Source organism: Hydra vulgaris, chromosome 01 (genome assembly GCF_038396675.1).
Source record: "Hydra vulgaris chromosome 01, alternate assembly HydraT2T_AEP".
NCBI lineage: Eukaryota > Metazoa > Cnidaria > Hydrozoa > Anthoathecata > Hydridae > Hydra > Hydra vulgaris.
Window position 1 is genome coordinate 68,706,445 of NC_088920.1, and position 15,138 is coordinate 68,721,582.

The 15,138-nt window shown below is 29.1% G+C and overlaps 2 protein-coding genes across 2 annotated transcripts; one reads left to right on the top strand and one right to left on the bottom strand.

The window, feature by feature from the left end:
• The first annotated feature begins 2,664 nt into the window (after positions 1–2,664).
• LOC136074666 (zinc finger MYM-type protein 1-like) lies at positions 2,665–11,569 on the top strand. Its single transcript, XM_065787005.1, has 6 exons — positions 2,665–2,750; positions 2,803–3,680; positions 4,912–5,042; positions 6,686–6,830; positions 10,990–11,165; positions 11,534–11,569. The coding sequence occupies exons 1-6, from the start codon at positions 2,665–2,667 to the stop codon at positions 11,567–11,569; spliced, it is 1,452 nt and encodes a 483-aa protein (XP_065643077.1).
• A 1,597-nt stretch (positions 11,570–13,166) lies between these two features.
• Positions 13,167–13,892, bottom strand: LOC136074667 (uncharacterized). Its single transcript, XM_065787006.1, has one exon. The coding sequence runs from the start codon at positions 13,890–13,892 to the stop codon at positions 13,167–13,169; it is 726 nt and encodes a 241-aa protein (XP_065643078.1).
• Between the last annotated feature and the right edge of the window lie 1,246 nt (positions 13,893–15,138).

The following is a 15,138-nucleotide window of genomic DNA, read 5'->3' on the forward strand; positions in this document are numbered from 1 at the left end:
GATCAGATACATGCGGGAAGTTCAAAGTTTTGCTCCATAGGTCTTTAAGCTCTACAGCAATTAAACCGATCCTCTTTCTCCGTTCTTTGGCAGTGGATTCAAGAAATTTGAAACGCCCAATGACGTGGTTTTTCAGGGGAATGCGACTCCATTCGCTCAAGGGTGCTTCATAAGTTGCCACGTTGCCTCTTCTTGATGGGGCTTAAAACTGGACTAAGTTCTTTGTCCAGGTTTCCTTGTTCTTCTCCGTGTTAGAAGAGCTCTTCTTGAACGACATGTTGTCTTCTACTCAGCAACTGAAGTAGGAAAAGCCTTAACCTCAATATTAGTTACATAACAAATTAAAGAAGCTGTTATTAAGTTTTCCATTGAACTGTTATTGTTAATATATTTTATTTCAAAAGAAGCAAATAACGATTATAGAAAATGAAAAAGGCAGACACTAATAAAATATTATATGCTAAATTATAATTTGCGAAAGAGTTAAATGTAACTTACCAAATAATACAAGGATTTCTTTATATTTAAACTATAGAGAATGCACAATAATTAAAATAAGGCAATAATAATGTTGACACCAAATTATATATATATATATATATATATATATATATATATATATATATATATATATATATATATATATATATATATATATATATATATATATATATATATATATATATATATATATATATATATATATATATATATATATATGTATACTGTATATAACATAAGTCATGAAACCGATTTGTCCAATAATTTATGTAGCAGAGAAATGTATAGAATTTTCCAGAACATCGTATAACGCAGTGCGCCGTCAGCCAGGACAGTGATGTCAAGGTGACGTAATTGTTCGGGAGGCTTCAGTAGAGTAAAATTTTCTTCAGCTGTTTTGCAGTCTGCTATAAACTGGTATATAAGCAAGGTGTTCAAAGTGGGTTTCTTTCGTCACTTCCTATTTGTTTTTTAGTATGACTTGTTATTCTTATAATAGTTTTTGTTGTATTTTTGTAATTAAATTAATAGTTTGTTCACAGATAATTACATTTTGTATTGGTATTAAAAAATCACCTATACAGGTATTTAAACAAATATAAAAATTAAACTTCAACTGAAGATGACTAATAATTGATAGTCGAAACATCTATTGTTTAGAATTAATAAAATGGTTTTATTAATTAAAAAGTTTGTCTTGTTTATTAAAATATATATATACACATATATATATATATATATATATATATATATATATATATATATATATATATATATATATATATATATATATATATATATATATATATATTGTTAATACATATAATATATATATTGTTAATACATATAATATATATATATATATATATATATATATATATATATATATATATATATATATATATATATATATATATATATATATATATATATTGTTAATACAATTACATAAAATGCAAAAATACCTACATAAATAGCATTTCAAAGTGGCTTGTGCGTGACCTTTTTCAATATTTTAATGGAACTAACGTCATTTTAGTCATTAATAGACAAAAGTTCATTCATTCGTGCTACAAGAAATAATGTTTGGGGAAAAAAAATTAAAAAGTCATCACCCTAATATATATATATATATATATATATATATATATATATATATATATATATATATATATATATATATATATATATATATATGTATATATATATATATATATATATGTATATATATATATATATATATATATATATATATATATATATGTATATATATATGTATATATATATGTATATATATATATGTATATATATATATATGTATATATATATGTATATATATATAAATATATCAAGGACGTAGGAATAGGTCCAGCAAGTCCGGCTACTTTTGACCAGCTCATATTTTTATTTATTTAAGTTTGCGTCTATTCATTCTGCTATATACCGGTATATTCATTATTACGATTGTGAATTGATCAATTTACGTAGTTGTATAAATGAATTATAAAAAAAAGCGTCGTTATTACTAGATCGTAACTATTATTTCGTGAGTGTCCGTGGCGTCATTTAGAAAGGTGTCCGTTTGTAACGATTGAACCAGTTCCTGATTCCTGTTATCTCCGATTGGTACTTGCTTCGATCCAATATGGCAAAATGTTCTACTGGCTCTTCTGGGGGTTTACCTTCTCAAACTCATGTATCCAATATCTAATCCACCTCACCAGCCATCAGTAGATTTCAAGTTCCCTAAGAGTTCTTTTGGAGTCAAAAAGGTAGAACAGAAAAGTTTCAAGCCACAATGGTTTGCTAAGCAGCCTTTTTTACATTATGATGAGGTAAAGGACGCAGTATTCTGCTATACATGTATTGAAGCCTGCAAGCTTAAACGAATTACTGCGAAGAAACCCGAGGCAGTATTTTTAAGTATTTTTGTATACTGTTTGTATATAACATTGCAACTAGTCTAAAACAATTGACATTAACAAACCATCTTTTTTTACATACCCTGTAAAAATCTATTTCATATTTAAAAATATATTTGAATTCATAAACCGTTCATGAATTTCATCGTTGTGGCAGGTGGTGGTTGGCTTCTCTAATTTGAAAGATGCTACAGTATCGTTCAGGAGCCATGAATAGAGTTCTTTCCACAAAAAAGAAGTCATGGTGACGGTAACTATTCCTTCTACAGCACCAGATGTTGGAGAGCTTCTGTCAAACCAATATGCTGCTCAAAAACAGAATAATCGGCATAATATAATGTTTGTTTGAAATCATTCAACGTATTCGGTTTCTGTGTAGACAAGAATTGGCTCTCAGAGGTGATAATGAAGATCAAGATGGAAATCTTAAACAAATTGTGTGTATGAAGGCTTACAGTGATACTCTTCTTAAAGACTGGCTTGTTAAAAAGGACAATGTTTACACCAGAGCAGAAATACAAAATGAAATTATCCAAACAATGAGTCTCCAGGTACTGAGAGAAATTATGGCTGAGCTCCAGTCTTCTCCTTTTCTGACCATTATGATAGACGAATCTACTGATTCATCCAACATGGAGCAAGTTACATGTGTTGTAAGACTCATCACTGAAGAGCTGGAAGTGCATGAAGAGTTCTTAGGTGTGTATGCTGTGGATTCCACTGATGCAACAACTTTGGTATCTCTTATTAAGAATGTGATGATACGAATGAACCTTCCTATGGCAAAACTACAACGACAATGCTATGATGGGGCAAGTGTGATGAGTTGGATAAGAAGTGGTGTTGCCAAAAAAATTGCTGACATTGAACTAAGAGCAATATACACTCATTGCTACGGTCATGCTATATATCTTGCTGTTGGTGACACTGAAAAACAATCCAAGATTATGAGAAATGCATTAGAAACCACATATGAAATCATAAAACTTACAAAGTATTCCCCAATGAGAGAGGCAATGTTTAAAAACATTAAAGCAAACTTGTTTTATGCTCCAACTGTTCGAATCAGAACACTATGTCCTACTAGATGGACAGTAAGAGCAATTTCACTTGCTAGTATAATTAGCAACTATAAATTTTTACAGATTACCAAGGAAAAGGCAGTTAAAGTTAGCAAGGATACTGAAATTAAGGCAAGAAATCATGGAGTATCAGCTCAAATGATAACTTTCGATTACTTGTATGGAGTTATTTTAGGTGAGACCATGTTAAGGCACTCAGGTAACCTTAGTTGCACTTTGCAATACAAATCCATATCTGCTATGGAAGGACATCAAATTGCTCTTATGACTATTGCTACATTAAAATCCTTTCGAAATAATACATCTTTTGAGTAAGATAAATCTTATGGCATCCAAATTAAACCTCATGTTCCTAGAATCAGAAAAATATCTAAAAGGTTTGATATTGGTAACTCTGATGGTGATTATCATGCAGACACTAAATCCTAATACCGGCAAAGTTATAATGAAATAATAGATGTTGTCATTGCTGCCATAAAAGAACGCTTTGATTAACCAGGATATAAAAAATTGGAAGCTCTCTAAAACATATCTCAGAACGAAAATGTCTCAGAAACGGCTGAATCTTTTATTAATACTTAATGTTCACAAAGAAAGGACAGCTACACTTGACCTGAAACATTTAATGACTTTGTTATATATATATATATATATATGTGTGTGTGTGTGTGTGTGTGTGTGTGTGTGTGTGTGTGTGTGTGTGTGTGTGTGTGTGTGTGTATGTGTGTGTGTATATACATGGGCGCCCTCAGGATTTTTTGATGTTTCAGATAGAACACTTTTAAACATCGTGCAAACTCCAAACTTAAGCATGTTCATACCTATACCAAATGAGGAAGCCTTGCAAAAATTTGGGATGGCGGAGGCCTGGGAATAAAAAAACCCTAAAGCGTTTGCCCCCTGCCCAAACGTGAGGGCATTAATGTAGTAAAATTTTTAATATTACTATCGTAAAATATATTTAAATTTATTGACAGATTTTAAATTTCGTAGAAAAATATTATAAATTACAAAAGTTATGACTATACAAATTTTCCGACCTCCCCAAAAAGAGGGGCGTGTAACATTCAATAAAAAAACCTACTGAGAAGATTTTGTTAAAAAATATTAATGCATTTTATAAAAAAAGGCAAATTGGAAACTTAAAAGGTAGAATAACTCAACTGCCACCAAACAGTGTAAACAATTATGATTTTATTATTCATTTTACCATTATTATTCCTGTTTTAGTTATAGAATAAAATGACTTGTCCTAGAAAATCTAGTTTCTGAAAATTAATAAAAATTAATTTTTTTTTATCTAACTGTATCTCTTTAAATGTTTATGTCAAACCAACATTTATAACAGCAATTTCTGTTACATTATTTTAAATATCATATTTTTGCCATGTTCCTATTTCTATTAGTCTATACTCCTAATAACTATATAGTAAATTTTATATCTACTTATCCATGTAAAGAAACCAATATTAACACTGTTAATAATTGCAATATTAACACTGTTAATATTCACAGCAAAATTGCAATATTAACAAATGTATGATGTTTACAACATTATTTTTACAAATAAATGTTTACATTTAATGTTATAAAGTTTCCTAATATTACTGTACATGATTGAGTAAACAAAACTTCTGACTTTTTGCAGCAGTAAATTCTTCATTCTTTATATCGAGAATTAAAAATAGTGGATGAAATTTTACAATAGTGATGTTTTTAAACTTCTTTTCTTCTCGGGGCAGTTCAATAAGGCCCTGCGGTGCGCTTTTTGTCCCACCTGAAATCACAACAAATTCTGTGCGCGCATCAAAAATTATATTACTACAAACAAATTAAATAGGGTCAGTAAAAATCGGCCCATCTGTTATTGGCAATGAATTAAAACAACGCTACAATACTTTAAATAAATTGCAAATAAACGTGTTAATATAAAATAAAATAATTTAAAATAAGAGCTACTTATTTTTATAAAACCTGTCTTCAAATAGTTTTTTTACCTCTTACACCCACGTATTATAGCGCTTTGTGAGCTTTATATTATGAATTTGTTACATTAATGACATTTATATACTTTTATCTCACACAGGTGATTATCAGTTTTCAGTTGGTTATCTAGAGTTTAGACCATATATAGTAGCACATTTACTAGCCCATTTTTATATATTGCTCGTACTTATATTTTGTATCATTTTACTTTATATTTTGTTATCTACTTATTTTATTGTTTTTGTATGGTGCGATAATTTTAGCCATGGTTGCCTTTAATGAACCAGCGGATCGATATTGACTTGTTTACTCATAGACCATTGTTTTATCATTTGTTTAGTATGACTAGAGCGTGAGTTATTGTTCACCTAATCCCTGAGTCCTAAAATTTTCTTCCTCCTACAAAATAGTCTTTACATTCATTTATGATTCTCACCCAATGACATCATCTACAATCTACTTCTATTTTCACATCTCCCAGATCTACGTGACTGGACGGCTCCGTTGGTCACTTTTTGCGATCATTGTGTCGCATAAACAAACAATTTTCGAAACAAAAAAAACTACATGCTTTTATAATTGAAATTTTTACTCTAGTGCAAATACCCAAGTATTTAACAAATAAAAAAACCACTTAAAATAATTTGATATTATGATCAAATTAATAACCATTAAATTAACTTTGAAAACAAAAAAGATATTAAAAAAAAATTATCGTTTTAAAAGATTGTTTTATTATATTAGATTTTTTAACAAATTTAGAACTACTTATTTTTATAAAACCTGTCTTCAAATAGTTGAATATTTTCATATATATAAATATTTATTTTAGATAAATCTAGATGGGGTCGGGCCCCTATGACCCTTATTGACAAGCCGCCACTGTATATATATATATATATATATATATATATATATATATATATATATATATAGAGAGAGAGAGAGAGAGAGAGAGAGAGAGAGAGAGAGAGAGAGACGCGGGGGAGAGAGAGAGAGAGAGAGAGAGAGAGAGAGAGAGAGAGAGAGAGAGAGAGAGAGAGAGAGAGAGAGAGAGAGAGAGAGAAAGAATGACCAACTTAAATTCTTGATACATGTATATGATATAATCGTAGAAACATAGACATTTAATTTTAGACAGTCATAACCATTTTATAATTAAATTTTCATGGTGTATTTTGCACTTTACTTTAGAACGGAAAAAAATCTAAAAAAAATAGAAGTTCAATGAAAATTGAAAAACAGAGAAGCAAACGCAGAAAACACCGTTTTTGGAATGATGAATCAATGATATCAGCAATTAAAGCTGTTAAAAATGGAGTTTTACAGGGAGCAGCATGTAAAGTTTTTGAAATTCTAAGATGTTCGTTACAAGTTTGATCTTAACAGAAGTTTAACAGAAATGGAAGCCAAACCTGGACATCCAACTATTTTAAATGAAGAAGAAAAAAAATTAACTGATTTTACATATAATCGTACAGCTTTAGGAATCGGATTTAGTCGATTGCAATTTCAAAAATAAACTGAAAATTCTGCTTTAAAACATAAAAAGCATTCAAGAATGGAACTCCTACAGAAAAATGGTGGCGTGGGATCTGTAAAAGGCACAAAGACTTAACTTGACATCAACCAGAAGGTACAATAGCTATTAGACATCAGTGCATGAATGTTTGTAAAGTGTTTAAATAGTTTTCTATTCTTAAAAATGTATTAACGGAAAACAACCTACTTCAGAAACCGCAAAACATTTGGAGTATGGATGAGACTGGGGTGCAGTTTGATTATCGTCAGGAGTTAAGTATCTACAATGTCATCAATCAGGTAACTGGGAAACAATCAGAGTAATAGCTTGTGTCAATGCAATGGGTAACTTTTTCCACCACATTTCACATTTAAAGGAAAAACTACTAAGTCTCTCTCGAGTTTTTATTTTGAAAATGCCCCAGAAGAAAGTACATGTAGTATTTCAGACAGTGGTTAAACATAGCAAGGCATTGCATTTCTATGGTTTACAAAGACATTTCGGAAAATTAGAATTTTTATAAATATACTTGAATTTGTTTACACTTACAATATAAAAAAGCTCTCGTTCTTTAACTAAAGTTTATTTTTTTGGTTTTTACAGAAATTTTATTACTTTTGACCCAATTACCCCAAATGGGGCAAACGAGCAATGGGATTCTTACATATATTTTGGGTTTTTATAAATGTGTATGAACTTGTTTACTCAGACAATATGAATAAGTATTTGTTCTTTAACTAAAGTTAATTTTTATTATTTTTATAGAGCCTAAATTCTTCCCGGCCCAATCGCCCCATTCTGACAGTTTGAAAAAACTCTTGGCTCAATTACCCTGAATCGGGGAAATAAGCCCTAAGATTTTCAGGTATTTTCTTGCTATTTATAAATGTAAATGAATTTGTTCACTCTGATGGTTTGAAAAAACTCTTTTTCTTTATCTAAAGTTAATTTTTACGGTTTCAACAAAGCTTTAATAGATTTTAATCTCATTGCCCCAAATGGGGTAAACGAGCAGTGGGATCCTTACCTAGGGGCCCTTAATATGTGAATAATAATTTGTAGAATTAATACTTTGATTCTTTAGTAAAAAAGAAAACAATAAAAATAGTTTAGCATAAGAACTTCAAAGAAACTCTTTCTCATTGATAGCATTTGAAAAATAAATTTATTATTAAAATTTGGTGCCATAAATCCTTAAGGAAAACTCAACAAATCTTGACGCAAAATAGGGATTATTGAGCCCAACATAAATTGTCATAATTTTGGAACCAGCTATTTAAATTTAAAAAGCGAACTCATTTTGAAAATGTCTTTATTATCCGCGTACTTTGGTATTAATTATAGTCAGAGATAATAGTAAAATCGTGTGAAGTGCCTATTAATAAATCAATTAAAATTAAATATAGAATTAAAACTATAGAATTAACTCTGAATAAAACCTAATTTTTTTGATACTCTTAATTACTTTAGTCTTAATCAAATAATTTACTGAATAGTTTTAAGATTAAAAGCGAATGATGTTTTACAGTTTTTTGGTCTTAAAGTAAAAATATAATATTTTGTTTTCACATCTTTTTTACTGGCACAATTACCCTCATTTTAAATCTATTTTAGATATTTTTGGAAAATTCTAAATTCTAACTAATAAAAATCTTTGTGTAAAAATCGCTTCATAACTTTTGCTAGTACCATTGCAGTCATTTTAAACTTATTTTGAAATTTTTCATAAATATCTAGCGATCTCGAATAGACCAAGGTGAGCCAAACTGCCCCAAAATTACTTTTCCTTATAATTTTTCAAAAATTGCATGTTTTTTTTTTCTTTTTCTTTTAACGCAACTCCTAAAGAACAAATAAAAACAAAACTACAAACAAAAAAAATTTAATAAGTGATATGTTTTTTTTTTAAAAAGATTTTTTATGGGTTTCCTTTTGGGCCCTTTTAAATCGAACCACGCGTCAGAATTTTTTATTACCAACAGATTTGGAACGGCAACATGATAATTAACTAGAAAAACAAAATAAAAGTTTTTAAAGCGTGCAGGGACAGATTCTGTAAAATAATAGATTTTGCTGAAACACGAGTCAAGTAAGAACGAGTTTAAGTTAATGGAATAAGAGATAATAGCTCCTTTCAGTAGCAATCTTAATAGTATTTGTAGAAAAAAGAAAGAGATGCAACTTTACAATAATGGGAAAGAAGCTCATTCTCGGCAGATAGAGCGGTTCCAATTACGCTTACATTGTCTTTTTAAACCTTGTTGAGAAGACATAGAGCATCATAAGAAGAACGAGCCCAAATATGGCAACAGTATTCCATATAGTGACAAATAAGAGATTTTTAGCGGTAGAGAATTGAATCAGGAGTAAGAAAATGAAGAGCACGATAAAGAGTAGCAACTTTAGCAGGTTCTAATTTTGCAATTGAGTGTATATATGGTTTCCGTGAGAGGCAAGTAGTGTGTGATAATCCAAGAAGTCGTAAAGTAGAGGACTCAGTTAGAGGGTTGCCATTCATTAATATAGAAATGTTGACAGTATTGCGAAAGTTGATTGCAAAAAATAACTGATTTTTGTTGTAGTTAAGTTTGACAAGCGACGACTTGATAATCTCAAAAACTTTCCCAGATACACCATATGAAGCAAGCTTATAAAAAAGACTAGCATGCCAAACTTAGTCGAATACTTTAGATATATCAAAAGCCTTAGCCCTAGCCGCGCCGCCTCTATTTAATTCATGATTAAAACTTTTAGTCACAGAAGTTATTAAGTCAGCCCTAGAGCAAGAAGATCGAAAATCGTATTGCTTATCTACAGTAATTTGTTTGAATCAAAATGGGATTTTAGAAATTCGTTGATCAAAGACTCAAATACCTTGATAATAACAGATAGAAGACTGTTTGGACGATAGTTCGAGGAGTCAGAATGTTCTTCCAGAGTTTTAAAAATTGGAACTACAGATGCCATTTTCTAGCAAGCAGGAAAAAAAGATTTTTTCAAGCACTTATTAAATAGTTTCATGAGATTAAAGGGAGTTGTCGAGAATAATTTTGTATGATAGGAATATTGTCTGAACCACAAGCCGTAGAAGATTTTAATTGAGATATGACTTAAGAAACAAAGGCTGGAGTGATTTGAATGTCAAACAATGGGTTAATCTGTTTAACTGGAATGGAAGAAAAGGTATGGCTATAAAATTCAAGAGTCGAGTTAGAAAAAAAGTTCTTTGCAAAAAGTTCAGCTTTTTGAGAGAGGTAATAAGATCATTTCCATGAATGAGAGATGAAATTTTAGACCTACCTTTGTTAATGATTCTGTTTGAGATTTTACAGAAGTTTCTAGAGCCTAATTTCTAAATTAAGATATAAGATTTAGTGAACTGAAATTAATGGAGCTTTACAAGAAGGTAAAAACCATAGAGTAGAATGAGACTTGCTTTAGAAATGAAAAAAAGGAATAAAAGTTTTCATGTCTGAATCCAGGAGGTTACGTAGGAGGTACGTAGGAGGTACATAGAAGGCTTTGTGAACCAAAGGATAGTATCATCAATACTGAAATCTGAAAAAGCCACAGCCGAATTTAAATTAGTCTAAAAACGAGCAAGCAATTGGTGAATTTTTCAAGAGGTAAGATTCAACTGATAAAAGGTTACTTCCAGGGCCTGATTTACCTATAGGTTAACTAGGCGGCAGCCTAAAACAACAAACAGTTTGATGTTACATATACTATATCATGGCTTTTCATTCGAAATATGTTTGAAGGCTTTCAAAATTTTTTAGCCGAGGGCTCCCGCGGCTGTAAATCCGGTTCCGGTTACTTCGCAGTCCACGAATATTATGTTGAAACAGTTGGATGGTGGCGATGATTTTTTATGTTAAATATTTGTGTTTACTTGGATATGATTTAAGTTTAAACAGAACTTGACTCTTATTTTTCATTATTATAATTATTATATTTGATTATTTACTATTATTAGATATAGCACGGCATCCCAATGCAGCTGTTGATGGAATCAGCCTCTCTAAGAGATACCCTAGAGTTTGGGAAACCTTACTACCAGCCGGCTTCAGAACCATTAAACTGATTTTTAGAGATGTACCCTCATTAGAAGATAACAGAAAGAGTTGCATAGCTACAATTAAAGAGGTACAAGTAAAAACCTATGAGTAGAGTTACGAAGATCCAGCATTCATAATTCAAGGTAGGAAACAATGTAATGCAGGTTTACGTCTGCGCCAGCCTAATAAATGAAGGCAAAGTTTGAGGCTGGTCAGCAGAACTACTCTGCTTACCCCTTAAGTCATCGCTGTCTACTAGTCTATTTGTGTCAAATATAATCAAGCATTAATAATAAAATAACATTGTTTCAGATTTTCTGCAGACTGCCTGTCAGCACTTGTGATTGCAACTGATGTTGTGTTTTTGCCTTATGCTTGTCTGCTATGAGCAAGATATCGCACACAGCATATTATGTCCTTATTAATGTTATCAATAAGTTTTTCAAATCTATATTTCTTTAGAAAGAAACTACTGAAGCAGAATGGAACTATTGTTGAACAGCTCTGAATCAAATTATCGTATATTAATAGTTTTTTGTAGTTAAAAAAATATTATGAAAATCAAATTAGGTTTTTTACTTAATTTGATTTTAACATTTCCCTATAAAAACCCAGACTAATCCCGGTTAACTGATATATATATATATATATATATATATATATATATATATATATATATATATATATATATATATATATATATATATATATCCGCCATATATATATAATGGAACTATTGTTGAACAGCTCTGAATCAAATTATCGTATATTAATAGTTTTTTGTAGTTAAAAAAATATTATGAAAATCAAATTAGGTTTTTAACTTAATTTGATTTTAACATTTCCCTATAAAAACCCAGACTAATCCCGGTTAACTGATATATATATATATATATATATATATATATATATATATATATATATATATATATATATATATATATATATATATACATATATATATATATATATATATATATATATATATATATATATATATATATCCGCCATATATATATAACCGCCATATATATATATATATATATATGTATCCGCCATACATATATATATCCGCCATATATATATATATATATATATATCCGCCATATATATATATATATATATATATATATATATATATATATATATATATATATATATATATATATATATATCCGCCATATATACTACGTCACGGCTGAGCAGCTGTGGGGCAGTGGTAGCGCACTTGCCTCAGAAATTTAAGATCCCTGGATCAAACACCACCTATGGGCAGGTTTTGCGACATCTGTTGGGAAAGAGTCTTAAAATTAGGGATGGCTCTTTTACTTACTTTTTTTTTACTTACACGAGTTTTTATCAAAAAGTAAATTACATAAGTAATTTTAAACGTTTTATGTAAATTTACATTTCCGTATAAGTAATTAATTTTTTTGAAACGACTTTTACTTTATAATGTAAGTTTTTTTTATTTCAAAAGTAAGTTATGTAAAAGAAGATTAAATCAAAAAGTAATTTACTTTTACATGTTAAAGTAAGTCACATGAAAAACCTGTTTACTTTTATGTTTAAAAGTTAATTACTTTTGAAAATTACATTATATAATGTAAAAGTTCCTCTAACTGTAATTTACATTTACTTACAAAAGTAACTAATTAAAAAAAAATTATAGTAAAAAGTATGCATATGAAGGTAATGCATATGAAGTATGCATATAAAGGTGATGCATATGAAGGTAAATTACATAAAAGTAATATGCTACCAAATGTAAATTGAATTTACAAATAAAATAATATTTTTTAAGTAGGAATTTTTTATTTTAAAAGTAATAACAAATCTTTATTAAAAATAAATTATATAAAATAAAATTTAAAATACATAAGCTTACATTTTATATAATTTGTAAAGTAAATTAAAAGTAATTTACATAAAGTAAGTAGAATAAATAAATAAATTTACTTATATTTTACAATATAACGGGTGATGCGGAAGTTATCGGACAAAATAAAAACGTCAATAACTTATTTATAAATAAAAAAAACAAAGTACTATTATATTTTTTTAAATAAAACATTTATCTTTTAATAAAAATATATTATTTTTTATATGAAAAAACACCACCATCTGCAATTGATCTCAATTTTGCTCTGACGCCTTTCATATGCGACTGTAAAAAGTTTAAATCAATTTCATGTAGTTTTAGTTTAACGCGATCAATCAAAACTTGCTCTGTTGAAGCTTGCCAATCTCCCTCGTAAACCTTCTGTGCCAAATGTCCCCAAAAATTTTCAATTGGTCGTGCTTGAGGCACATTTGGGGGATTGGATTCTTTATCAACGTAATAAACATATTGGTCCATCCAATTTAGAGAATCTTTAGAATAATGAGAACTTGCTAAATCTGGCCAAAATAAATAGTTAAAGTCTCCAAGATACTTGTGAATAAATGGAAGAAGTCGTTTTTCTAAACATTCATTAATATAGATTGATGAATTGATCGCTACAGCCTTGGAAGTGCGAAACAATGGCTCGGACATACCACGGTCAGATATGGCTATCCACATTAATAATTTTTTTGGAAATTTCTCTTTTCCTATAAAACGAACACTTTCTGGGCATGTATTTTTGTTGTTTGTGTAGTATCCAGAATTTGCAGGCATGTTGTCCCCTGCAAAACAAAAGTATTTTTCGTCATCGATGACTAGAAGCGATTTTGTGTTATAGAGTTGGTTAACTAGTTTCCTGCTTCTTTTCTTTGCCTTTATTTGTTGTTCTACAGTGTATTTTGGAGTCTTTTCACGTTTTCTATATTTAATATTCATTTTTTTAAACTGACGACCAATTGTCGATTGATTTACACCGAATTTAATACCTATTTTTCTCTGAATTAACGAGACTTGTCAACAATCGAAAAGGGGTCAGCCCTTTTCGATTGTTGACAAGTCTCGTTAATTCGGCTTTCTTTTCTCTAGTCCAGGATGTCCAACGACCAGGGTGCTTTCTATCAGAAAACGATTGAACAGTTTCAAGTCTTTTTAGGTTATCATATATTGTACTTCGAGCAAATCTTTCCTTTTCAAAATGATTTACGATTTTTTTTTTTTATATATATTAGGTTTATTTACAAAAAACATTTTTAGTCGCTTTCGAAAAGATTCTCGTTTAGCTGCATTTAACCTCATTTTAAATAATTGTGTTTCAAATAATAAAGTTTATATTTTATAGAACGCTTATGCCTACGCATAAAAGCACAAAAACTAATTATTATGCTCAAATAATGAAATTAGGATTTGTCCGATAACTTCCGCATCACCCGTTACCACTCGCTAAATCATATAAAAAATCCTTAATTGATCCAAATAATTACCGCGGCATTAGCATCATTCCAATCTTTACGAAACTAATAGAATATCTTTTTTTTTTTTTTTTGTTCTTTTTATTACATTATAAATAAGCATTTCGTTACAATATTTAAAATACAAATATATAATAATAAAAACATATATATATATATATAATAATCGTTATTAAATAATAAAAGAACGCGGGAACTCGTAGAAGACCATACGGTCTTGTCGTCGAGTACCGCTAAGAAATGATCGTGTTAAAATTTATAAAATATTTACAAGATAAGAAATAAGTTAACAAATACAAGATACATGATTATATATTACAATTGTTAATGATGCATATATAATTTTTATAAATCAATAGATAAATAGGGGGTAAAAAGGAAGATCACTAAAAAAAAAAAAAAAATATCAAAAGTATATTGTTACATCTTCAATTGTAAAAATGAGTTCTTTAAGCTTTCGTTTAAAAGAAAAGTAGTTACTTTGATGAATAAAATCCTTAGTAAAATTTTTTAAAACTATTTTATTCCATAAGAATGGTCCGCGATAATCAATACAAAATTTAAAAAGATTTGTTTGAAAAATGGGCTGCTTTATAAAATTATCATTCCGCAAAATGTATTTATTTTTATCTTTCGATGAATACAAATTATGGAAAGAAATAGGAGATGAATTGGTTTTACATTTAAACATAAAACAAAGAATATTAAAAATG

Coding starts and splice junctions, on each gene's coding strand:
- LOC136074667 (XM_065787006.1), bottom strand. CDS start 13,892: ATGAATATTAAATATAGAAAACGTGAAAAGACTCCAAAATACACTGTA.
- LOC136074666 (XM_065787005.1), top strand. CDS start 2,665: ATGGTGACGGTAACTATTCCTTCTACAGCACCAGATGTTGGAGAGCTT. Junction 3,681..4,911: donor CTTGTATGGAGTTATTTTAG/GTGAGACCATGT, acceptor TATTTCTATTAG/TCTATACTCCTAATAACTAT. Junction 6,831..10,989: donor AGTTTTACAGGGAGCAGCAT/GTAAAGTTTTTG, acceptor TACTATTATTAG/ATATAGCACGGCATCCCAAT.